Source organism: Babylonia areolata, chromosome 7, assembly GCF_041734735.1.
Source record: "Babylonia areolata isolate BAREFJ2019XMU chromosome 7, ASM4173473v1, whole genome shotgun sequence".
Taxonomy (NCBI): Eukaryota; Metazoa; Mollusca; class Gastropoda; order Neogastropoda; family Buccinidae; genus Babylonia; species Babylonia areolata.
The window spans coordinates 22247465-22273776 of record NC_134882.1 but is presented as its reverse complement, the minus strand read 5'-3'; the positions used below and the strand labels follow the sequence as shown (position 1 = coordinate 22273776).

Sequence of the window (26312 nt, the reverse complement as noted above, 5' to 3'; positions counted from 1 at the left end):
TGTGTGTGTGTGTGTGTGTGTGTGTGTGAGAGAGAGAGAGAGAGAGAGTCAATACCAACCCAATCCCAGCTCCATATTTTCAAAACGTACTGAGAAGAAATTTACAAAAATACCAACCACCCATAAACATCTGCTCAACATCCTATTTGTCATGCTCGTTAGTCTTGATTGTACCACCTTGCTGTATGGCAGTGAGGCGTGGACCACACATGCTCGTCAGTAGAAAAGGCTCAATATCTTCCACCTGAGAAGCCTACGGCGCATACTCGGCATCTCCTGGCAAGACAAGGTGACAAAGACCGAAGTCCTGACTCACGCTGGCCTCCCAACCATGTATACCATGCTGAGACAGCGTCGGCTGCGCTGGCTGGGCCATGTTTGCCGCATGGAAGATGGTCGAATCCCAAAAGACATCCTTTATGGAGAGCTCGCCATGGGGCAGAGAAGCATCAGCCACCCACAGCTGAGATACAAAGACTTTTGCAAACGTGACATGAAGGCACTTGAGATCAACACTGAGTCCTGGGAGGACCTTGCAGATGACCGCAACAGCTGGAGAAGCACTCTCAAGAATCAGCTACGGATTGGTGAGGACAAACTGTCAGCTGCTGCAGCAGAAAAGCGAGCTCGCAGAAAAGGGACGGCAGCCAACAGACCAGCATCAGCTTACACATGTGACCGCTGCGACAGAGACTGTCTCTCTCACATCGGTCTCTACAATCACAGGTGACGCTGCTTGGTCCAAGCAGACAGCCCAATTAGACATTAGGTCGGATATACTCTATCCATGGTCAGCCATGACCGAAGGAGGCTACTAAGTCTTGATTATACATTCCCATATTAATTTTTTGTCACCATCCCTCACCCCTCCTCAACCCCCCGCCCCACCCCCCCAACCCCCTCAACTCCCCCCACCCTCCCTCGCCCTCACAATATTGATTGATTGATTGATATGGATACTTATATAGCGCCTATCCTTGGATGGAGACCAAGCTCAAAGTGCTTTACAAACACGGGGTCATTTACACTACAGGCTGCCTACCTGGGTAGAGCCGACTGCCGGCTGCCACTGAGCACTCATCATTCGTTTCCTGTGTCATTCAATCAGATTTCAGGCACGCACACATACACACTCAGACAGACATGTAACATTTTGCGTGTGTGACAGTTGATTCTTTTTATTTAAGGAACCATACTCCGTTTTAGGGGGGTGTGCATGCTGGGTATGTTCTTGTTTCCATAACCCACTGAACGCTGACATGGATTACAGGTTCTTTAACGTGTGTATTTGATCTTCTCCGTGCTTATACACACGAAGTGGGTCCAGGCACTAGCAGGTCTGCACATATGTTGACCTGTGAGATTAAAAAAAAATCTCCACCCTTTACCCACCAGGCGCCGTTTCTGAGATTCGAACCCCGGACTCTCAGATTGAAAGTTCAACGCTTAAACCATTCGGCTATTGATATACACGATATTGATATCAATTGTTAGTGCTATGGGCCTTGTGCTAAGGAGGCAGAGCACATTATAAACAGAAAAAGACCCAGCATATATATATATATATATATATATATATATATATATATATATATATATATATATCCATTATTATTATCATTATTTTCAACATTGTAAAATTTGACCGGGTGTCAATCTTACCGGGGGGTCCTTCAGGTTCAGGGCATGAATCAGCTTGTGGACTGCGCCTGTGGTGCCACTGCCCGTGAAGATGACAGAATCATGCTCACTGGCGTTAACCGCATTGCGAATGATGTCCCTGCATCGCAAAAAAGCAATGTTTTATTGGCAGCAACAGAAAAGACCAGGAAAGCAATGTTTTAGTGGCAGCAACAGAAAAGACCAGGAAAGCAATGTTTTAGTGGCAGCAACAGAAAAGACCAGGAAAGCAATGTTTTAGTGGCAGCAACAGAAAAGACCAGGAAAGCAACGTTTTAGTGGCAGCAACAGAAAAGATGAGGACATGCCAAGTGAGAGACAGGCGAACAAACAGAAAATGCACTAGAGCAATTAAAAAACAAAAAACAGATGCAAACACTTGATCATCACTAAAATCTTGCATGCAATGATGTTGTCCATTAATATAGAAGGCTATACTGATGTTTTTGATTTTAATGAAAAAAAGAAAAGAAACCAAAATATGTTATATGTTTATTATTTACTGTTGTAATCATCATCCATGCTTTACAATGCACAGATATTTGCGTCAGATTACTAATCTAGTAACCAATGGCAACTGGCAAATTACGACCTTTCCCCTTTCTTTCTCTAAAAAATTCTGAGGCACACTAAATGCAAGCACACAACATAGACAACAAAATATATACACACACATGTCTGACACACTTTTTCTTTCCCTTCAGTTTTTCACACACACACATATTCATACATGTACACGCATGCAGGTGCACAACTATATTATGTATATATCTACACACACACACACACACACACACACACACACACACATATATATATATATATATATATATATATATATCTACACACACACACACACACACACACACACACATATATATATATATATATATATATATATATGTGCACACATATGCATGACTGCTATGCATGCACACATACACTTACAGAATGACACAACAGGTATCTATCCCCAGTACTGACAAACCCACAGCCAAACCTTGCTTCGTGTCGAAACAGGGTGGTTTGCAGTGAGGTGACCGACGTGGTGGTGTGGGTATTACCATACTCAGGCAACACCTCTTTCTGGATGTAGTCTTCAATGAACGACAATGCTCTGCAACATTGACACCACCACAGTGCATCATAACACACTACAGATGTACGTGTGAGTGAGAAGGTGTGTGAGTGTGTGAGAGAGAGTGTGTGTGAGTGTGTGTGAGAGTGTGTGTTTCACAACATACTGAAAAATGATTTTGATAGTGAGCAAATAAATATCACATGTATCACACAAAAACCAAAGAAAGCATTTTAGTGAGAATGTGAGATTGATCACATGTAAACTTCAAAGTTCAATGCAAATGAATAACTGGTTTTCTTACTATGGAGAAAAAAAAAAAGGACTTATAAACCAAATATGTCTGTTGATTTTTTGTTGCTTAGTGGTCAGTGGAACACACAGGGACATACTAGGACTCCTGGTCATTAGAAAACAGACAGAAACGTGTTTGGTCACCATACCTGCCAGATGCGATGTAGTCCAGGTAAACAACTGAAAAGAAGAGAAAAAAAGAAGTTTTATTCATTTCAACAACATGATGCAGATGACAGAAAAGAAAGTTTTATTCATTTCAACAACATGATGCAGATGACAGAAAAGAAGAAAAAAAACATTCTGACAAATTTTCCTGAACTATTGCAGGTAACAGTTATATGTTTATATCTATGTATGTATGTATGTATGCATGTATGTATATATATATATATATATATATATATATATATATATATATATATATGCTTCTATCTATCTATACAATATATACATATCTGTATTTATATATTGATAGATATAAGAGAGAGAGAGAGAGAGAGAGAGAGAGAGAGAGAGAGAGAGAGCTAGAGCTAGACAGACACTGAGACAGTTACATGTATAGATACAAGACAGATAGACAGATAGACAGTTAGATCTTTTTTTTACCATTCCGCATTCATGAAAAAGGAGAAGGTGGCAGAATACCAATACAGAGTCTGTGTGGGTCTGGGTTTGAATCCCACTCTCGCCCTTTCTCCCAAGTTTGAAAAAAATCAGACAAGCATCCTGTCATTCAGATGAGATGATAAACCGATGTCCCATGTACAGCATGTACTTCGTGCACTGTAAAAGAACCCTTGGTAACAAAACTGCTGTCCTCTGGAAAAAAAATATGTAGAAGAAATCCACTCTGACAGATACATGAACAAACTGATACATATGTTCGTTTTCTTCTTCTTTAAAAAAAAAAATCTTTTTAAAGAATATGTCGTGTTTTGTTTTTTGGGTTTTGTTGTTGTTGTTGTTTCGTTGTTTTTTTCTAGGGTGCAATCTGGTAATCAGTATTTTTCGGTATATGTCATTTCATAATACATAGTAACACACACACATAAAAAAATGATACATACACATAATCGAAAACAATCCATCAATTTAGAACACACACACACACACACACACACACACACACACCTCTTCAGTACCTTGTCGCTGTCCAAATGGGCCACAAAACGTTTTGTCTCTCCCGATAATGCTGTTCGCCACATTGGTCACAAGTGTTTCTCTGTCGCTACTTGACGGAGCACGAAAATGGCTTTTGTTCGCGCTGTTTGAGCTGATATTGTAAAACTGACGGTCCACCGGGCGATGCATTCTGAGCCGGATTTTAAAATATTCTTCGCACGTGTTTTGGTCTACGAAAACATTGGCATGTATAGTAACTGCAGTGCATCCCCTTTTACCATCAGAATGATTTCCCCTAACACTTCATTGGCTTCCACAAACGTTGTTGCTTCCTATCCAAAAGAATATGCTTTCGATCCACTTTGTATTGAATGTAAGCCAAATTTTACAATATTTGTACAAAAAAAGAAGGTGAGGGAAGAGCTGCACAAGAACCACACAAGACAAAACGGAGGATTGCTTGAAAAAAAAAAAAAAAGAAGAAAAAAAGAAGAAGAGGAAAATCGGACTAAGGGAGATGAATCAGAAATCTTACACTCAGTGTCTATCATGAGTTATTTACCTTCGACCATGTGCCCGTGCATAATTTTTGCTAAATTCATTGAAGAAGGTTTTTATGTGTTTCGTTAGGAGCCAGTTTCAGTCTGGATTCTTTACCACTTCTACCTTAAGTGTACTTGTTGAACAGAAAATAGAACAATGACATGTGTTAATCTTGACACTGCATCCTGTACATATCCATTTGTACGCTGTTGCAAGAGTAATTAGCTCGGCCTTGTCAAGCTTGACAAGTTTGTTTTCCTATCCGTTCCCTTCCCTCCCGCTGCGGCCGAGCGTGAGCCGCAGCTGAAAGAGGAAAAGAAGGGACCCTCGTTTCGCTCGGGGTCAGCCCGATACTCCCCTGTGTCGATACTCCCCCGTGTCAATAGTCCCTCTCACAAAGATCCAAAAACAGTCAAATACAGATGTATGTATATATTTGTGACTGACCATGCTTTCTGCTTGATCAAAGTTGTGTTGTGGAATGATGAATGTGTTATGTGTTCTCATCAATCAGTGGCAGCATCTGTGCGTGTGTGTGTTTGTGTGTATGTGTGGGTCTGTGTGTTTGAGTGCGTTTGTGCATGCGCAAGGGTGTAAGTGTACACAAGTGTCAGGAGAGTTCTGTGCACGTGCGTATGTTAGTGTGTGTGTGTGTGTGTGTGTGAGGGGGAGGTGGGGGTGCCGGGGGGAGGTGGGTACTGTAGAGGATGAGGTATGTGAGTGTATGCATGCCTACACTGTTGGAGCAACGGGATATTGGAACGTGCGGGTGTGTATGTATATATCTTTGTGTATATGTGTGTGGGGGTTGGGGTGGGGGATATGGGCGTATGTGTGTGTGCTTGTACAAGTAAGTGTTCATCTGTGTGTGTGTGTGTGTGTGTGTGTGTGTGTGTGTGTGTGTGTGTGTGCGTGTGCCGTGGAAGCTGCGATACGTAGCCTAGAAATGAGTGTGTGGAGGAAGGGGGGTAGAGGAGGTGCAGGGTAATGTGTGTGTGTGTGTTGGGGCTCATGTACGTTTATGTGTATTTGACTGTGCTTTCATATCTGTGAAACTGCATATTTCAGTGGTGCATATCTGTTATGCATGTGTGGGTGTATGTGTGAATGTGTGTCTATTGCCCCAGTCTACGCCTGCGTGCAGAGTCGTGACTAGGAACTGCCAGCAGCATCCTCTGCTTGTCCCCTTTACCACTAGCTCGTTCCGACATTAGCCTGCCAGTGGTTGCCTGACCAGCACAGGTGACTTTTTTTTAGTGAAGAGTTGTGCAGTCCCTTCCCCACTCTCTCGCCTACCGACGCTCAGAGTCCCACAGGTGCAGATAGTGCCGCGTTAGAACGGCCTCGGCAGGTGCAGGTTTTTTCTTCAGAGTTCCGTCTCCTAGGAGGATTTCCAGCCAAGGATAAGAGCTCCCCCTGCCCTTTGGTCATCCTCTTCCGTTTCCTCCTCCGCCTCGTCCGTCGTTGGGAGACTTCACATGCGGCAGGTAGTACTGGGTTACATGGTACCAGTAGCAAGGGCTATGCCCCTGACCTGACTAACGGGAGGAATATAGACATGCTTTCGAGCTTAGTTACTATTCAAATACATGTAATAGCTTCCCAACCCCACGTGCTCCACAAAACAAAGCAAACGGTTGAAGTCATGAACTGTCAGTGAAAGAAATAAAGACGACAAACCAACGGTTACTAAGTGAACGCTGAAATGTCACCAAATCAAATGAAATGTCACCGGTCCACTGGTAAAGCTAGCATATGTATCCTTCAGTACACCAGTGTATATATATATGTAAACTACTTGTGTGAAGTACCTTCGTTTTCAGCTTATGAATATCATAATTATGTTGTTTTGGTCTTTTTTATTTACACATGCAGGTATACATGCGTGTGCGTGCGCGCGCGTGTGTGTGTGGATGTGTGTATACATGTGTGTGTTCGCTCGCGCGCGCGCGTGTGTGTGTAGGTGTGTGTGTGTGTGGGGGTGTCTGTCTGTCTGTCCGCGTTTCTGTTTATCTGTGTGTGTGTGTGTGTGTGTGTGTGTGTGTGTGTAAGGGCGCGCTTGCGTGTGTGCGCGCACGCGATCACGCCCTATGTTATCTTATCTCTAGTGCTTTTATCTTTGCCGTCGTGTTATCTCCGCCACCGTTGGCTGGGTCGTAAAATTTACAACTCTTGTGCCTGTTGTGCTCACTGTGTCGATGTGTGTGTGTGTCTGTCTGTGTCTGTGTGCCTTTTTGTGTGTGTAGTGTGTGTGTGTCTCTGTATGCTAGCGCATGCATTCAGTTGAATTACTGATGTATGTGAAAGTGCGTGGGTGTGTATGTTGTTGTGGGTGTGCATGTGCCGGGGCGATGAGTATGTGTGATAGTGGGAGGGGGGGCGTCAGATGGTCCGTGTGTGTGTGTGATTGTGTGTGCGTTTGTGTGTGTGTTCGTGTGTGTGTGTGTATGTGTGTGTGTGTGTATGTGTGCGTGTGCGCGCGCGTGTGTGTGTGTTCTCAAACTGATGTAGGTCTTTGTCTTATGTGTGACGTCTCCTCGTTGGCCCCTAAACATCTGCATCTGGGGTGGGGCGCTCTAAGATGGGGCCATAAAAGGGTCATAACAGTGGCCCACAGTAAAAGTTTGGAAGTTTGTTTCAGGCAGCGGGATCAAAGCATAGTGCGGCGGCTTGGCCGAAGGTTGGGAGGTGGGGCCCCGGGGTGGGTGTGGGGGTAAACTTTTTTGGTGATAACATATCGAAGACCAACAGTGTATATAAGTGTGTGTGTGTGTGAAAATAACTTCAATAAAAACGAAACGAAAATATAAAAAGAATGCAACGAGCAGAAATCGACACACACAACTGATTAATTTTCTTCTTTATTTAATATGTATTACAAATAACAGCGGCGAAACGCTCTCTCTCTCTCTCTCTCTCTCTCTCTCTCTCTCTGTGTGTGTGTGTGTGTGTGTGTGTGTGTGTGTGTGTGTGTGTGTGTGTGAAAACAATCAATAAATAAAATCGAAAACATGAACAATCCATGCAAATGCCGTGACGTATAGCCCCACCCCCAAAAACCATATGCCTTAAATATATCAAACAAATCAATTAATATCTTTCCCCCTGTTTATCAGTATGTTGCAAATCACATCAAGTTACATGATATTGCTTATCAGTGCTTAATCAAATCTTTCATTTGTTGATTAGTCAAGTTCGCTTACTGCTATCATTAGTACTATTCGTTCTAAGGATCATGTGTTATATTGTAATCTCATTTTTTACACAAAATTTCACCACTGAATTATAAGTTATCTAACACACACACGCACACGCACACACACACACACACACACACACACACACACTGCGTGAACAGTTACTTTTCCCTCACCAGTAGCCGTCTTTTTCCTCTATGTTTGTCAAATAACACTTATCGTTAACTTGAAGACGCTAAACTGAAGAAGAATAATAATACAACAACAGCAGCAACAACAACAACCACACACGCACACACACACGCACACACACACACACACACACACACACACACACACACACACACGGAGGCGTATCGACACGGGGGAGTATCGACACAAAAACTGTACAGCTGTATATCGTATAAAACAGGCCCGACACAGGAAAAATTTGAAAGTCATTTACACCGCTAGAATGCAACAACACACATTAATTTTCGTTCTAATGAATCATAAAAAACATATTCAACAGATAACACCTCCACGAAGTGAATGTATTTTGTGTTGTGTATGTTAATAATATTTCTTTAAATGTCCATTTTTCCCGATTTGTAAACCCTGCCGGCCTCTGCCGGGGCCGTGTCAAGGACGGCCTGAACTCTATTTATCCATAGTCTGCAGCTGTCACTTACTTTTTCTCAATTAACGAGTCAGACCAAGCTTAAGTACAACTTTCTATGACATATGAAGAATCAGGAACAAAACTGCACAACTTGACCTCGTCGGCCTTGACCGAGAACAGAAATGGGTTCATTTCCGGCTCAATCTCGAAACGCGCGTATTCCAGTGGCCATCGTTTGATCGTCTACCATCACATCGGATCGACCAAAATGATGTAAGTATCACTTAGAAATATGTGTTATCTGAGTTCCCTATCGTACATGTTCATAACAAGGGTAGTGTGTGTGTGTGTGTGTGTGTGTGTGTGTGTGTGTGTTTCTTTGTCAGACTGTTTCTCTCCCAGTGTGTGTGTGTGTGTGTGTGTGTGTGTGTGACTGTGTATATATCTCTGTGTGTGTGTGTGTGTGTGTTTCTGTGTGCAGGCCTACGTCATCTCGCCGCGCGCTGGCTTCCCAGCAATGCATGCACATGGACTGTTTTTTATTCAAGGGCTGAACATTTCCCCAAGCTGTCTGATCAGATCTCCTGTAACACATACTGATGACACCTCTCACCCAACAGCCAATCACGTGGAACAAAAAATCCATGAGCAATCTCTGGGCCTTTCATAATAACGAAAAAAGTGAGGGGGGTCACCAAGTATCCATTCTGCACTGTCTGCTTGCAGCTTGGCCGCACATCACCTGATCCTGGGTGACGTTACGACGCCTGCTACGGTTTGCTCTCTGTGTTTCTGTATTCGTGTCTCTGTCTGTCTGTCTGTCTCCCCTCTATCTCTCTCTCCCCCCTCTCTCTCTAGCTTTTGCTATTTGTAGCCTATGATAGAAATGGGTGTCACTTTTGTTGTTTGTAGCCTATGATAGGAATGAGTTTTGTTACTTGTAGCCTATGATAGAAATGGGTGTCACTTTTGTTGTTTGTAGCCCATGATAGGAATGAGTTTTGTTGTTTGTAGCCTATGATAGAAATGGGTGTCACTTTTGTTGTTTGTAGCCTATGATAGAAATGGGTGTCACTTTTGTTGTTTGTAGCCTATGATAGGAATGAGTTTTGTTGTTTGTAGCCCATGATAGGAATGAGTTTTGTTGTTTGTAGCCTATGATAGAAATGGGTGTCACTTTTGTTGTTTGTAGCCCATGATAGGAATGAGTTTTGTTGTTTGTAGCCTATGATAGGAATGAGTTTTGTTGTTTGTAGCCTATGATAGAAATGGGTGTCACTTTTGTTGTTTGTAGTAGATTTTGTAGCCTATGATAGAAATGGGTGTCACTTTTGTTGTTTGTAGCCCATGATAGGAATGAGTTTTGTTGTTTGTAGCCTATGATAGGAATGAGTTTTGTTGTTTGTAGCCTATGATAGAAATGGGTGTCACTTTTGTTGTTTGTAGCCCATGATAGGAATGAGTTTTGTTGTTTGTAGCCTATGATAGGAATGAGTTTTGTTGTTTGTAGCCTATGATAGGAATGAGTTTTGTTGTTTGTAGCCTATGATAGGAATGAGTTTTGTTGTTTGTAGCCCATGATAGGAATGAGTTTTGTTGTTTGTAGCCTATGATAGGAATGAGTTTTGTTGTTTGTAGCCTATGATAGGAATGAGTTTTGTTGTTTGTAGCCTATGATAGAAAAGGGTGTCACTTTTGTTGTTTGTAGCCTATGATAGGAATGAGTTTTGTTGCTTGTAGCCTATGATAGAAATGGGTGTCACTTTTGTTGTTTGTAGCCCATGATAGGAATGAGTTTTGTTGTTTGTAGCCTATGATAGGAATGAGTTTTGTTGTTTGTAGCCTATGATAGAAATGGGTGTCACTTTTGTTGCTTGTAGCCTATGATAGAAATGGGTGTCACTTTTGTTGTTTGCAGCCTATGATAGGAATGAGTTTTGTTGTTTGTAGCCTATGATAGGAATGAGTTTTGTTGTTTGTAGCCCATGATAGGAATGAGTTTTGTTGCTTGTAGCCTATGATAGAAATGGGTGTCACTTTTGTTGTTTGTAGCCCATGATAGGAATGAGTTTTGTTGTTTGTAGCCTATGATAGGAATGAGTTTTGTTGTTTGTAGCCTATGATAGGAATGAGTTTTGTTGTTTGTAGCCTATGATAGAAATGGGTGTCACTTTTGTTGTTTGCAGCCTATGATAGGAATGAGTTTTGTTGTTTGTAGCCTATGATAAAAATGAGTTTTGTTGTTTGTAGCGTATGATAGGAATGATTTTTGTTGTTTGTAGCCTATGATAGAAATGGGTGTCACTTTTGTTGTTTGCAGCCTATGATAGGAATGAGTTTTGTTGTTTGTAGCCCACGATAGAAATGAGTTTTGTTGTTTGTAGCCTGTGATAGAAATGGATGTCAGTTTTGTTGTTTGTAGCCTGTGATAGAAATGGATGTCAGTTTTGTTGTTTGCAGCCTATGATAGAAATGGATGTCAGTTTTGTTGTTTGTAGCCTGTGATAGAAATGGATGTCAGTTTTGTTGTTTGCAGCCTATGATAGAAATGGATGTCAGTTTTGTTGTTTGCAGCCTACGATAGAAATGAGTTTTGTTGTTTGTAGCCTGTGATAGAAATGGATGTCAGTTTTGTTGTTTGCAGCCTGTGATAGAAATGGATGTCAGTTTTGTTTGCAGCCTGTGATAGAAATGGATGTCAGTTTTGTTTGCAGCCTGTGATAGAAATGGATGTCAGTTTTGTTTGCAGCCTGTGATAGAAATGGATGTCAGTTTTGTTGTTTGCAGCCTGTGATAGAAATGGATGTCAGTTTTGTTTGCAGCCTGTGATAGAAATAGATGTCAGTTTTGTTGTTTGCAGCCTGTGATAGAAATGGATGTCAGTTTTGTTTGCAGCCTATGATAGAAATGGATGTCAGTTTTGTTTGCAGCCTATGATAGAAATGGATGTCAGTTTTGTTTGCAGCCTGTGATAGAAAAATGAGTGTCAGTTTTGTTTGCAGCCTATGATAGAAAAATGAGTGTCAGTTTTGTTTGCAGCCTATGATAGAAATGGGTGTCAGTTTTGTTTGCAGCCTGTGATAGAAATGGATGTCAGTTTTGTTGTTTGCAGCCTGTGATAGAAATGGATGTCAGTTTTGTTGTTTGCAGCCTGTGACAGAAATGGATGTCAGTTTTGTTGTTTGCAGCCTGTGATAGAAATGGGTGTCAGTGTTGTTTGCAGCCTATGATAGAAATGGGTGTCAGTGTTGTTTGCAGCCTATGATAGAAATGGATGTCAGTGTTGTTTGCATCCTATGATAGAAATGGATGTCAGTGTTGTTTGCAGCCTATGATAGAAATGGATGTCAGTGTTGTTTGCAGCCTATGATAGAAAAATGGATGTCAGTGTTGTTTGCAGCCTATGATAGAAATGGATGTCAGTGTTGTTTGCAGCCTGTGATAGAAATGGATGTCAGTTTTGTTTGCAGCCTGTGATAGAAATGGATGTCAGTTTTGTTTGCAGCCTGTGATAGAAATGGATGTCAGTTTTGTTTGCAGCCTATGATAGAAATGAGTGTCAGTGTTGTTTGCAGCCTATGATAGAAAAATGAGTGTCAGTTTTATTGTCTTCATTTCTTGTTTTCTTTCCCTTTTTTAACAACAGTTTGAAGCAGTTTGTTTTTGAGTCAGTTTTGAACAAAAGGAGGTTGCTGACTCTGACACAGACATCATTTTTCTTTTGCTCACCGTTTTGAATTAATTGGCAAGCATTTTTTAATCAAATGTTTGGAATGAACACTAGCCAACTGATGTTGCTGCTGTTGTTATGTTTGTTGGGTTGTTATGTATTTTCTGAACTATTATGTACCTCTGTGTAATGTACCTCTCTGTTATGAACCTCTGTGTAATGTACCTCCCCAGAAACCGTGAACAACTCGTCTATCCGTCATTGCATGGAGACCTGGCCATGGACCAGTTTTGTGGAGAAACATTTTGGGTCAGCAAGTTTCTTCTCTCTTTGTCTCTTGTATTGCTTTTATGTTTCTATTCGTGTCCTCTCTCTCTCTCTCATGCATGCGCGCGCGCGCGCGCGCCTGCGTGTGTGTGTGTGTGTGTGTGTGTGTGTGTGCGCGTGAGAGAGAGAGAACAGAACAGAACAGAACAGAATTTTATTCAGTAAGACCAAAGCCCATTTGAAGGGGTGTGAACATGAATCACATTTTGAAAAGCATACTATAGATGACACAATATCCCACATAAAAACAAACAAACAAACAACAACAGCAAATAAGACACATCAGTATCTACTGAGCCACATGTCTAGCTAATTAAGAAATGAATGTATGAATATTCAAATATGTACTTCACAGGCCTATTATAATCACAAACTGTCAACTGAAAATATAGTGTTATGACAATACAATCTTCTCTAAATGCTTTACAAAGGTATGAAGCTAAATTTCATATATTTTGTTCTTTTTTCGGGGCCAGTAACAATGTTAGTTTAAAATCACTGGGGTCATTGAAATATTTCGACGGAATAAGACTGTGTCTCAAATCATTAAGGGCAGGGCAACACAGAACAAAATGGACTTCATTTTCCAAAGCAGATTTACACAGGGGACACTGCATTTCACATTTGTCGATTACTTTATATCTTGATTGATGTACACATAAATTGGATAAACCAAACCTGAATCTTGTCAATATATACCTTACAAATCTATTCAAGTCCATTGATAAGTATAATTCAACTTCACACGACGTCTTAAATTTCCTATAATGTATGAATCTGTTGCTGTTGTGCATGTGAGAGTCCCAGTTCTGCCACCCATTATCAACCAGTCTTTGCTTAAACTCCCTTAAAAAAGAATATACACAGCCTACTCCTTGATCATCCCATGCGTAACAAAAGCCATTTATATTCAATAAATCTCGAACTTTTGACGCCCAGTTTTTCCCCTGTTGGCCAGATTTAACAGCATTTTACATGCCTTGAATGGTAATCTATATTCTTCAATTTGTGTCAGTTTCAACCAGTATCGAACACAGCAAACAGCAGAGTTAATAGTCAAAGAAAACGACCCGATTCGCCATAGATTTGATCATTTGGTGTTTTGATATTGACTCCAAGGTATTTTTTCAACATAAACAACTGAACACTTTCTATTACTGCAGAAGATTGATCTAAACCCCATATCTCTGCACCATAAAGCAACATTTGTTGAATCTGTGAATCAAATAACTTTAAGAACAACTTAAATGAATAATTATTGAATTTATGCAATTTACAGAGGATAGAAATAGCAGCTTGTTTTGCTTTATTAGCTAATTCTTGACATGAATACCTAAAACTAAGTCTTGTGGAAAACACAACCCCCAGATATCTATATGAATTCGCAATTTTCATTCCTGTATTATTATAGAACCATCTCTCGACGCTTGCTAAAAAAGACCCTTTTCTAAAAACCATAATACTACTTTTACCCATATTTACTTTAAATTGTAATTTGGATGCAGCCATATAAAAGTTGTTCAGTTGTGTTTGCAGCCCAATAACAGTTTCTGATAATAGAATGATATCGTCAGCAAACAATGAAATAAACAATTCAAAGAAATCAAAAGATTGTCTTATAAAACCAACATCAAAACTATCAATCTTAGAACTACGAGTATCGATGTTATCATTACTGGAAGGGAAAATGTTCGTAGTTCTGCCATTAAGGTATCCACACAAAAGAATACTGACATTATCATCATTTAATAATTTATTCGTCAAAATATCTTCAAGATAATCGAGTCCACTGTCAATATCAACAGATTCATAATACGGGGAAGTAATAGGAGGAACGTACGCACATATGTGAATAATATTTCTGTCAAAACCAAAGTTTTTTCAAGTTCAAAACACAAAATGTTACCATGATTACATTCAAGCTCCGAGACAAAAGGCAGAAGTTCGTGTTTTTGTTTTGTTTTGTTTTTTATCAAACACACTACTCACCCTGATTTCCTCCCCTTCTTTGTTAATTTTATTGCTGGTTTACAGAAGACGTGGTGATAAGGGAACAAACCAGAATCCAAATATTCCATGAATGTTTCCACCAAACAAACAAAATCAAATGCATGGATGTAAGATAAAAATTGCTGATCACTAAGTTTGGTTGAAAGACCTTCAACGTTCCAGTGAAGAAATGAAAACGAACACACATCTTTATTTACATTGCTTCCATTGACATGCTCGCCATTCACACATTCCAGTTCCAATCTCATTTTCATTCAGAGCCTGGTTTAAATCGACATCTTCACATAAAAACTGACCCACCGTCTCCCTTGTATGTTCAACTGATATTTCAGCCTGTACAACGGACAGTGGGGAGCACTGAGAGTCATGATTTGCACGACATCGTGCACTACAGCTGCGCTGCGGGCAACATTCACAACATGACATTGACACTTCGGTGTCAATGAAAAAGATCTACCCTTGTAGGTTTGCCCGGATTATGTTTATCCGCAGAATGTTTTCTTATTTTTTTTACAGGGCAGGCCGTATCCCTATTTTATTTCTTGCAACTGTCCTTCCTCACTGAGAGCAAACTTTCCCCCCTCAGTGAGAAGGTGGTCAAATACCTTGGTTGCCCTTTTATTCTGATCTCTGGCCCTAATTTCTTCCTGACATCACGAACTCTTTGTGTGTAATCTTCTGAAATGAAAATCCTACTGTCCTTGAGTTTCTTTTTTTACCTTAGAATTTCTTCCTTGTCTTCATAAAACGTACAGCGGACAATAATGGGTGAATCTGGCTTGTTACTAAGGCGATGTAGTCTATCAAATTCTACAGACTGTGAAAGCTCGCGTTTATTAGTGAACAAATCCTGAATCATATTTTCACAAACAGTTTTGGTCTCCCCATCCTTTTTCGACATTCCATAAAATATCACATTGTTTCTTTTGGATCGTCCTTCTAGATCGTCAACTTTCTTTTCAAGATTACCAATCCTGTCTTTCATTTGTCCATTCTCTCTTTTCAGTGAGTCATTCTGTGCACGCAGATCCCGAATTGTCTCTTTCACCTCTTGGAAATGTTATTTCAGTTCAACAACAGAATCATCGACACTCTTCAGTTCCTTGGCCATGGTGTCCATTTTACCATCAAATTTACTGTCCATACCCGTCAGCATTTTCTTGATGTCCTGCAATACTGGATTGTCAGTTAATTTCTCACCTGCTGTAGACGACTGGGAATCCAGGTCAGAAACCACAGAACTGTCTGTACTCACACGGCGACTGGCACCATCACTCATCAGACGGGACTGCCTCATGGTACTGCTGGACTTGAGCCCGGGGTTGGTCTCCACGTCTCCACAACGTAGTAACAGGTCACTGAAGAAAAACACGGAGAGCACTGCGGACGTTGAGCACACGAACTGTCATTGCCAACTTGAATCTGGCTCGCTTGGACATAAAATTTAAGTAAATCCAGAAGAAACCTCCACACTTCAGACGAAAATCAGGTGCAGCAGAAGGCATTCCGTATCTGCCACAAAATTAGTGGGTCTACACAACTTATAATGTGACTGGTTTACCAAAATTATCAGTTAAACGCGGAGCTCAGAAAACGCATCTGACTCCGTCCACTGACAGCAGCTCACCCCAGAGAGAGAGAGAGAGAGAGAGAGAGACAGTGGTGGGGGAGAGATCAGAAACAGGTCAGTTCTGTCAAGGGACGAACAAAGGCTCGCATTTGCAAATACGACATACACAGGTAAACATTTCACGGTGACAAACGAAAACACACACACAAAGGCGCGCATTTGCAAATACGACATACACAGGTAAACATTTCACGGTGACAAACAAAAACACACACACACGAAGGCGTGCATTTGCAAATACGACATACACAGGTAAACATTTCACCCTGACAAACGAACACACACACACACACACACACACAAAGGCGCCGCACGCATAGGAACGCACTCGGAATGACGTAACAAAACCTGCACATACAGTTCCAGTTCAAAGAAGGTGTCAAAGGGTGCAGACTGATCCATATACGCTACATCAAATCTGCGTGAAGAAAAGGGCAGATGCCCGACCTTCGTATAAACCCAACGCGTGCACACACGCATACACTCTGACATGCGAGCAGACATCGCACGTTCGTCAGTCTGTACACACACGCTTATGCAAACGAACGCGCGCGCGCGCGCACACACACACACACACACACACACACACTCTCTCTCTCTCTCTCTTCACTCATTTTATTTTTTATTGTTTTAACACGCAGCAATGCCAACTTGCTGCACGTGTCATCATCATTCTATTATTTTACAAATTGAAAGTGCAGAATAAAAGTGAAAATACGTACATAGGCTGTAACAAGCTCGGATTAGGCAGTGACACCCTTTTAATTGTGTTCCAGCAGTGTGGGAAATGTCGCCGTATTATTTCATGTGGACAGCTTGATGTATTGTTTTCTCTTTGTGCTGTGTGTGCTGGTTGGGTGTTGTTGTCGTTGTTGTTTCAGCTTTTTATCTGACGTCATTAACATCACAGAACGCCACGCTGATCTGGAACAACAGTTGGCCACAGCTGTCGTCATGTTTTCTGGATCTGGTGGTGAAGTGTGCGCCATGCGTCGTGTTCTGGTTGGCTGTCCCTGGTCACGTGCTGATGACGGAGACCAGTCACACTCCTCACAGATGTTGGCTTCCGGCCTCACGCCTGTCCACTGCCAAACTGGTGAGTCTGGCTTAGGTTTGGATTTGAACTCGCTTAGGTCAGTTCTCAGGAAACATTGCAGGAAGCTGTCTAGTACAGTATACAGTATTATCCAAGGGATCAAATGATACCAGAAATCGGGTTTCTGCAGGTCAGTGAAAAGATCATTTCCGCGTAATATCACACATGGGGTATGTTTTAAGATAGTAACTGCATCGATTCTGGAAGATGACAATATATCTAATTTTCTCTGGTGCCGATTTCAGAATAAGTTAGAAATATATTACCCCCAAAGTGTGTGTGTGTGTGTGTGTGTGTGTGTGTGTGCGTCCACAAGAGGGGGGTTAGGATTGTCATACTGATACATTTTTACGAATTTCTCACCTTGGCAGGAAGAAACGGGGTGACTTTCCCCAGGGCACACAACCCACACCTGTTGTACCTTTCCCAGGGCACACAGCCCATACCTGTTGTCGTACTTTTTCCCAGGGCACACAAACCACACCTGTTGTCGTACTTTACCCAGGGCACACAAACCACACCTATTGTCGTACTTTTCCCCAGGGCACACAACCCACACCTGTTGTTGTACTTTACCCAGGGCACACAAACCACACCTGTTGTCGTACTTTTCCCCAGGGCACACAACCCACACCTGTTGTACTTTTCCCCAGGTCACACAACCCACACCTGTCGTACTTTTCCCCAGGGCACACAATCCACACCTGTTGTACTTTTCCCCAGGTCACACAACCCACACCTGTCGTACTTTTCCCCAGGGCACACAACCCACACCTGTTGTCATACTTTTCCCCAGGTCACACAGCCCACACCTGTTGTACTTTTCCCCAGGTCACACAGCCCACACCTGTTGTTGTACTTTTCCCCAGGGCACACAACCCACACCTGTTGTACTTTCCCCAGGGCACACAAACCACGCCTGTTGTTGTACTTTTCCCCAGGTCAGACAACCCACACCTGTTGTACTTTTCCCCAGGGCACACAACCCACACCTGTTGTACTTTTCCCCAGGGCACACAACCCACACCTGTTGTACTTTCCCCAGGGCACACAACCCACACCTGTCGTACTTTTCCCCAGGGCACACAAACCACGCCTGTTGTCGTACTTTCCCCAGGTCACACAACCCACGGCTGTCGTACTTTTCCCCAGGGCACGTTGTACATTTCCCCAGGGCACACAGCCCACACCTGTTGTACTTATCCCCAGGGCACACAGCCCACACCTATTGTACTTTTCCCCAGGGCACACAGCCCACACCTGTTGTACTTTCCCCAGGGCACACAACCCACACCTGTTGTTGTACTTTTCCCCAGGGCACACAACCCACACCTGTTGTACTTTTCCCCAGGGCACACAACCCACACCTGTTGTACTTTCCCCAGGGCACACAACCCACACCTGTTGTTGTACTTTTCCCCAGGGCACACAACCCACACCTGTCGTACTTTTCCCCAGGGCACATTGTACTTTTCCCCAGGGCACACAGCCCACACCTGTTGTACGTTTCCCAGGGCACACAGCCCACACCTGTTGTACTTTTCCCAGGGCACACAACCCACACCTGTTGTACGTTTCCCTAGGGCACACAACCCACACCTGTTGTTGTACTTTTCCCCAGGGCACACAACCCACACCTGTTGTACTTTTCCCCAGGGCACGTTGTACTTTTCCCCAGGGCACACAGCCCACACCTGTCGTACTTTCCCCAGGGCACACTACCCACACCTGTCGTACTTTTCCCCAGGGCACACCTGTCGTACTTTCCCCAGGGCACACCTGTTGTACTTTTCCCCAGGGCACACAGCCCACACCTGTCGTACTTTCCCCAGGGCACACAGCCCACACCTGTTGTACTTTTCCCCAGGGCACACAGCCCACACCTGTTGTACTTTCCCCAGGGCACACTACCCACACCTGTTGTTGTACTTTTCCCCAGGGCACACAACCCACCTGTTGTTGTACTTTTACTCAGTTGCTCAATCCGTGATATGCATGCATGGAATCCTGGCAAGATGTCAGGTTTCTTCCTTTGTGTATGTGAGGAAGGTTTAGGGCGGAGGGGGTGTCAAAATGACACCATACCAGTTCACCTCAAAAATTCACCTCAACCAGTTTCACATGCCAAAACACTTCACAGTTTGCTCTGAAACCTGGAGAGCGTGTGCAGGTGTATGTGCGTGCATGTGTGCAGATGTGTGTGCGTGCGTGTGTGCGTGCGTGTGTGCGTGTGCGCGTGTGCGGTGTTGATAGTGTTGTTGCTGCTGTGTTGTATTATTAATAGTCATTCATTAATCAACAGGCCTGTCAATCTAAACATCAATCATTCATTCAGTCAAACGTATTGTTACAGTATGTAACTGAACACCAAACAACAGATCAACAGAACATCAGTTTGAAACAAACGATTGTTTGAATATATACATGCCAGTCTGAACAAAACGAATATTAACATATTTTATGCGCTCATATACACATACGTATGTATACATGATGATGCTTGCGGGGAAAAATCCATCTCGGATTGTGGAAAATGAATCCATAATGAGCAAGATACATACCAGTCCGGATTGCTGTTTGAAGTTTAAGTTGGAGGGGATGTAAGGGTTGAAGGTGGCAGTGTGTGTGTGTGTGGAGGGGGGGAGGGGGAGGGGGGTTAGGGTGTGTGATAAAGAGCACGTGTGTGTCTGTATGTGTGTATGCTTGTAGTCTCTGTGTGTGTGTGTGTCTGTGTGTGTCTGTGTCTGTGCGTGTGTGTGTCTGTTTGTGTGTGTATATGTGTGTGTGTCTGTTTGTGTCTCTGTGTGTGCACGCGCGCAGGTAATATCACAATCAGTGAACGAACTGTATGAACTTGAAAACCCAAATCACGAAGGTAAAGAGCCATTTGATCATCTCCCCCACCCCTTCCCCTGTCACCTCTCTCACATCACATGATCCCTCACTCGGCTTCAGACATTCACGCACGCACTCAAGCATAACACTGAAATCATATCACGTGCGAACAATAAAATCAACAACCCCCCCCCCCCTCCATTTCCACTCCCTTCGCGCTGTCAATGTTCCCTTTAGGATATTCTGCCTGAGTGAAGACCGCATTAAAGGATAATTAGAGACATTATCTAAAATAACATCGGCTGCAGGCCAGTGCGTTGTTTGGAGGTTGACGAAAGCGTTAACATCTGCCCGGCATTTCTCTCTCTCTTATTTTCATGCGTGTGCGCGTGAGTGATTTAGCTTGATCACAGACCTGAGTGATTTAGCTTTATCAAAGACCTGATCTCAGGAATGTGCTTTACTTCACGATTGATAAACATGCATTCTTGCTAAAGCATACGCGTGCACGCGCGCCGTGTAACATATGAATATGCATTCTTCCTAAAGCATACGCGCGCGCGCCGTGTACAATTATATGTACATATACATATATCTATATGGCATTTAAATCAGTTCATCTTAATAGTTTACATACATATATATATATATGTATATATATACATGCATACATAATTATGCATGCACACACACACACACACACACACACACACACACACACACACACACACACACATATATATATATATATATATATATATATATATATATATATATATATATATACGGGCACGTACACACGTATGCTTTAGCAAAAATGGATAACTGTTCAAAAATCGTTGTTTGCAGATGACATTGTCTTACTTTCAGATAACTAGGAACACGTGAAAGACGGCTGTGTGGCAGTTTACAGATTTCAGCTGTCAACGCATACATATATCTCAGAATTATTTGTCAACAAAGCTCAGTTTTATGTAAACATATCAGAATCTTCTGAACAGAACAAAAAGAAGTTTTCTGAACATTTTACCATTCATTTGTAAATTCGACAATTATTCAAAAAATGATTTTTAATTGTTGGATGCAAAAGTACCACAAACTGCCTAATGTGGTGCCGAAATATGGGGACTTGAAGCTGGGTATGACATAGAAAAGATGAATTCATTTATTATCAAATTGTTTTACTATGTCAAATGGAACTCCAAATGATACAGGATCAGATTAAACTGGAAGACACCCTGTTTGAATTTGTACATAAAATGCATAAGGTACTTATCAAAAGTGCTTCGAATGGATGATCAAAGGTTGCCGGCCCAAGCGTTTAGAACTTTGCATAAAGCAGAACTGAGGGGCAAATGAAAAAAAGTGGCAACAAGCACGCGTGTGTGTCTTTGTAGCTACGGGTTTCCTTATATATGGGATAATCAGGAGTTGGAAGCGTACGGATATTAATAGACTGTAAGTGGCAGGACTGAGACTTTCACACACCGATAAAAGAATCGCAGTCTACAGATTATATAGACTGAATCACATGACAGAACCTTATTTTTCTTTAGATACTCGTGGTATCAAAGGTTTGGTGCGTCAGACTTGATTGTTCATCCTTAAAGATAAGCAATTAAAGGTATATTGAAACTGTGTACTGTGTGCAGGCATATGGGGGTGTGCTGTGTGCTGTGTGCAGGCATGTGGTGGTGTGCTGTGTGCTGTGTGTGCGGGTGTGCTGTGTGTGCTGTGTGCAGGCATGTGGGGGTGTGCTGTGTGCTGTGTGCAGGCATGTGGGGGTGTGCTGTGTGCTGTGTGCAGGCATGTGGGGGTGTGCTGTGTGCTGTGTGCAGGCATGTGGGGGTGTGCTGTGTGCTGTGTGCAGGCATGTGGGGGTGTGCTGTGTGCTGTGTGCAGGCATGTGGGGGTGTGCTGTGTGCAGGTATGTGGTGGTGTGCTGTGTGCAGGCATGTGGGGGTGTGCTGTGTGCTGTGTGCAGGCATGTGGAGGTGTGCTGTGTGCTGTGTGCAGGCATGTGGGGGTGTGCTGTGTGCAGGTATGTGGTGGTGTGCTGTGTGCAGGCATGTGGGGGTGTGCTGTGTGCTGTGTGCAGGCATGTGGGGGTGTGCTGTGTGCAGGCATGTGGGGGTGTGCTGTGTGCTGTGTGCAGGCATGTGGGGGTGTGCTGTGTGCAGGTATGTGGTGGTGTGCTGTGTGCAGGCATGTGGGGGTGTGCTGTGTGCTGTGTGCAGGCATGTGGGTGTGTGCTGTGTGCAGGCATGTGGGTGTGTGCTGTGTGCTGTGTGCAGGCATGTGGGGGTGTGTTGTGTGCTGTGTGCAGGCATGTGGGGGTGTGCTGTGTGCTGTGTGCAGGCATGTGGGGGTGTGCTGTGTGTACTGTGTGCAGGCATATGGTGGTGTGCTGTGTGCAGGCATGTGGGGGTGTGCTGTGTGTGCTGTGTGCAGACATGTGGTGGTGTGCTGTGTGTGCAGACATGTGGTGGTGTGCTGTGTGTGCTGTGTGCAGGCATGTGGTGGTGTGCTGTGTGTGCTGTGTGCAGACATGTGGTGGTGTGCTGTGTGTGCAGACATGTGGTGGTGTGCTGTGTGTGCTGTGTGCAGGCATGTGGGGCTGTGATGTGTGTGCTATCGCTGTTGGAGTTCCTCTGGCGACTGACAGACCATTCCTGGGCCTCTGTGCTGGGCAACGTTGTGCTCATCATCACACTGGTAAGAGGCATTCAGTGAAACACACACACACACACACACACACACACACACACACACAACTGCAAGCCAAAGCGAGCGTAAAATCTTTTTTCCTTGATTATGTAAGTGCAGGTGAATAAATAAACTCCACACATATATATATATTCCCCACCGACAGCATAAACCAGTTTTTAACGGTCAAAACATCATATGGTCTTTATATAGTCTTAAGTGTCATGAACTATCGCTAATTTAGAAGTAACTGTTGTTGGTTTGTTGTATGAAATGGTTCAGCAGGTGTTGGAAGTGAAAGCTTGCCGCATGACTGGGGAAAATCAAATCATTCACACAATTGCCAAACACCCGTTGTTGATGTTTCAGCCGTTGGGAAGCAGAAGCCGGAAGTTCTGGTCCAATTATTCATCCCAGTTGACCTCCCGACCCCAATACAAAGAAACGCCGGAAGTTCCGGTCCCAATTATTCATTCCTGTTGACCTCCCACCCCAATACAAAGAAACGCCGGAAGTTCAGGTCCCAATTATTCATTCCTGTTGACCTCCCGACTCCAATACAAAGAAACGCCGGAAGTTCAGGTCCCAATTATTCATTCCTGTTGACCTCCCGACTCCAATACAAAGAAAGGCCGGAAGTTCCGGTCCAATTATTTATTCATGTTGATCTCCCACCCCAATACAAATAATTACCGGAAGTTCAGGTCCCAATTATTCATTCCTGTTGACCTCCCGACTCCAATACAAAGAAACGCCGGAAGTTCCGGTCCCAATTATTTATTCATGTTGATCTCCCACCCCAATACAAATAATTACCGGAAGTTCAGGTCCCAATTATTCATTCCTGTTGACCTCCCGACTCCAATACAAAGAAACGCCGGAAGTTCCGGTCCCAATTATTCATTCATGTTGACCTCCCAACCCCTCCAACGCAAAGAAACGTAATATATCCAACCTGCCATTCCCAATTAGGAGATCACACATCCAACAAACAGTCTTGGTTCCAGCTTCAAATCTAAAGTTTCTGATATGATTTTTTTTTTTTTTTTTTTTTGCGACAGTATATCAGTATTTCTCAGACAGTTGCTTTACTACTTGCCATTCCCAATTAGAAGATCGCTTATCCAATAGTCTTGGTTCCTATTTCAAATTTAAAATTTCTGATAACGATTTTTTGAGACAGTATATCAATATTCCTCAGACATTTGGTTTCTTTACAGATGGCTGGAACGTTAATGACTCGTTACGAAAAACGTCGCTGTCTGATTACGTCACCACCACTGTTCATCTTCTGGACCCTGAAGACGTGCTGTGACGTCATTCCTTTCTACACACACGTCATGCAGAAGGTGAGCGAAGCACGTGGTAAGTAACACACTGTTTTAGTCATCTTTGTTGTTTGGTTTCTCCTCGTACTTGAAACACTATTTGCATAAAAAAAAGAAGAAAAAAAGAGAGGAACAGTTTTCTATTAGTACGATCTGGGCCAACTGCTTTCCCCATGTTCCGAAAGTTGAAAGAAAATAAACCAGTCTCATTGTCGGTGAAGCTATCTTCCTCCCGCACTGCAGTCAAGTGGACTGGTCATCTTTCAGGTCACTCCGCTCAAAACTGCGCACACAAAAAAGGGAGTCACACACACACGCGCGCGCGCGCGCACACACACACACACACACACACACACACACACACCTAACTGTACTTTTCTATTTGGCTTGACCAGTCATATTTTTCAACCCCTTCTATGCATCCTTCTTATTTCTTGTCTGAAACTAGCGTTTCACTTTGCCTTGATATTCTAACTAGGCATCATTGGCACGTGTTTGCCTGAATACCCTAACTTGATATCCTGGGCACGTGTTTGCCTTAATACCCTAACTTGACATCCTTGGCACGTGTTTGCCCGAATACCCTAACTTGACATCCTGGGCACATGTTTGCCTGAATACCCTAACTTGACATCCTTGGCACGTGTTTGTCTGAATACCCTAACTTGACATCCTGGGCATGTGTTTGCCTGAATACCCTAACTTGACATCCTTGGCACGTGTTTGCCTGAATACCCTGACTTGACATCCAGGGCATGTGTTTGCCTGAATACCCTAACTTGACATCCTGGGCACGTGTTTGCCTGAATACCCTAACTTGACATCATTGGCACGGATTTGCCTGAATACCCTAACTTGACATCCTTGGCACGTGTTTGCCTGAATACCCTAACTTGACATCCTGGGCATGTGTTTGCCTGAATACCCTAACTTGACATCCTTGGCACGTGTTTGTCTGAATACCCTAACTTGACATCCTGGGCATGTGTTTGCCTGAATACCCTAACTTGACATCCTTGGCACGTGTTTGCCTGAATACCCTAACTTGACATCCTTGACACGTGTAAATTGACATCCTTGGCACGCGTCATCCCTCAGTTCCCCCTGTACGTTTTTTTTCTCTCCAATGTTTCTTCTTTTGTTCACCAGTGGTCAGGGTTCGAGATCCCGTTTCGGCATGGTGTTGTGTCCTTGGGAAAGGCACTTTACTCCGATTTTTCTCATTCCACCCACGTGTGAATGTGTAGCAGGCGTTAAGTAAACGGTGGAAGTACAGCATTGGGAATGCCGAACCGTTGACACAATGGGTATGAATGGACTGTCCTGATGGCTGTGGACATCTAACCTGCATGATGTGATGATGATAGAGATATCTTTTTGGCGCCTGTCCTCGGTCGGAGACCAAACTCGAAGCGCTTTACAAACTCGGGGTTATTTGCATAACAGGATGCCTACCTGGGTAGACTTGACTGATGGCTGCCATTGGGCGCTCATCATTCATTTCCTGTGTCATTCAATAAGATTTCAGGCACGCACACATGCTCTCAGGCAGACATGTAACATGCAGGATTGTATTCTCGATGTTAAATCCTGGATGACATTCAACAAACTAAAGTTAAATGATGACATAACTGAAGCTATGATTATTTCCTCTGCAGGAATGTCCACATCTACTTCTTTTCCTGCTTCTGTTGTGGTTAGTGATGCTACAGTTCAGTTTTCTAAATCAGCAAGGAACCTTGAAGTCATTATTGACTCTAACCTCAGCATGCACGCTCAGGTTGTAAATCTGATTCGCAAAGTCAATTGTGAACTTAGTCGAATGAACTCTATCCGTCAGTACCTGTCTGTTGAAACTACTAAAACTCTTATTTCCGAATTTGTGCTGTCACGAATCGACCACTGTAATTCTCATCTCATAGGCTGTCCACATAATATTCTTCAGCGAATTCAAAAACTTCAAAACAATGCTGCCTGTCTGACTCAGAGTCCCACGTACTGATCACATTTCTCCTCACCTTCACACTCTACACTGGCTCCCCAATGAAGCGAGAATAGATACAATGTTGCGTGTCTCTGCTATTCTGCTTTCCACTCCGCAGGACCTACATATCTTTCTGACCTTATCAGTGTTTCCACTCCCGCAAGAAATCTCCGCTCTTCCTCAGAATGTTACCTTTTGAAACTTCCTC

The 26312-nt window shown here is 43.0% G+C and overlaps 2 protein-coding genes across 2 annotated transcripts in view; one reads left to right on the top strand and one right to left on the bottom strand.

The window, feature by feature from the left end:
• The window catches only part of LOC143284202 (uncharacterized), a 58142-nt gene extending 53537 nt beyond the window's left edge, over nucleotides 1–4605 (bottom strand). The window contains exons 1-4 of the mRNA XM_076590871.1: nucleotides 4198–4605; nucleotides 3202–3232; nucleotides 2681–2797; nucleotides 1663–1780 (exon numbers count right to left, since the gene is read on the bottom strand). Coding sequence (XP_076446986.1) covers nucleotides 1663–1780; nucleotides 2681–2797; nucleotides 3202–3232; nucleotides 4198–4366 — 435 coding nt within the window. The 5' untranslated portion in view covers nucleotides 4367–4605. The remainder of the gene's footprint in view (nucleotides 1–1662; nucleotides 1781–2680; nucleotides 2798–3201; nucleotides 3233–4197) is intronic.
• Nucleotides 4606–10824: 6219 nt separating this feature from the next.
• The window catches only part of LOC143284200 (multidrug resistance-associated protein 1-like), an 83483-nt gene continuing 67995 nt past the window's right edge, over nucleotides 10825–26312 (top strand). The window contains exons 1-4 of the mRNA XM_076590868.1: nucleotides 10825–12497; nucleotides 17066–17251; nucleotides 22694–22801; nucleotides 24013–24141. Coding sequence (XP_076446983.1) covers nucleotides 12363–12497; nucleotides 17066–17251; nucleotides 22694–22801; nucleotides 24013–24141 — 558 coding nt within the window. The 5' untranslated portion in view covers nucleotides 10825–12362. The remainder of the gene's footprint in view (nucleotides 12498–17065; nucleotides 17252–22693; nucleotides 22802–24012; nucleotides 24142–26312) is intronic.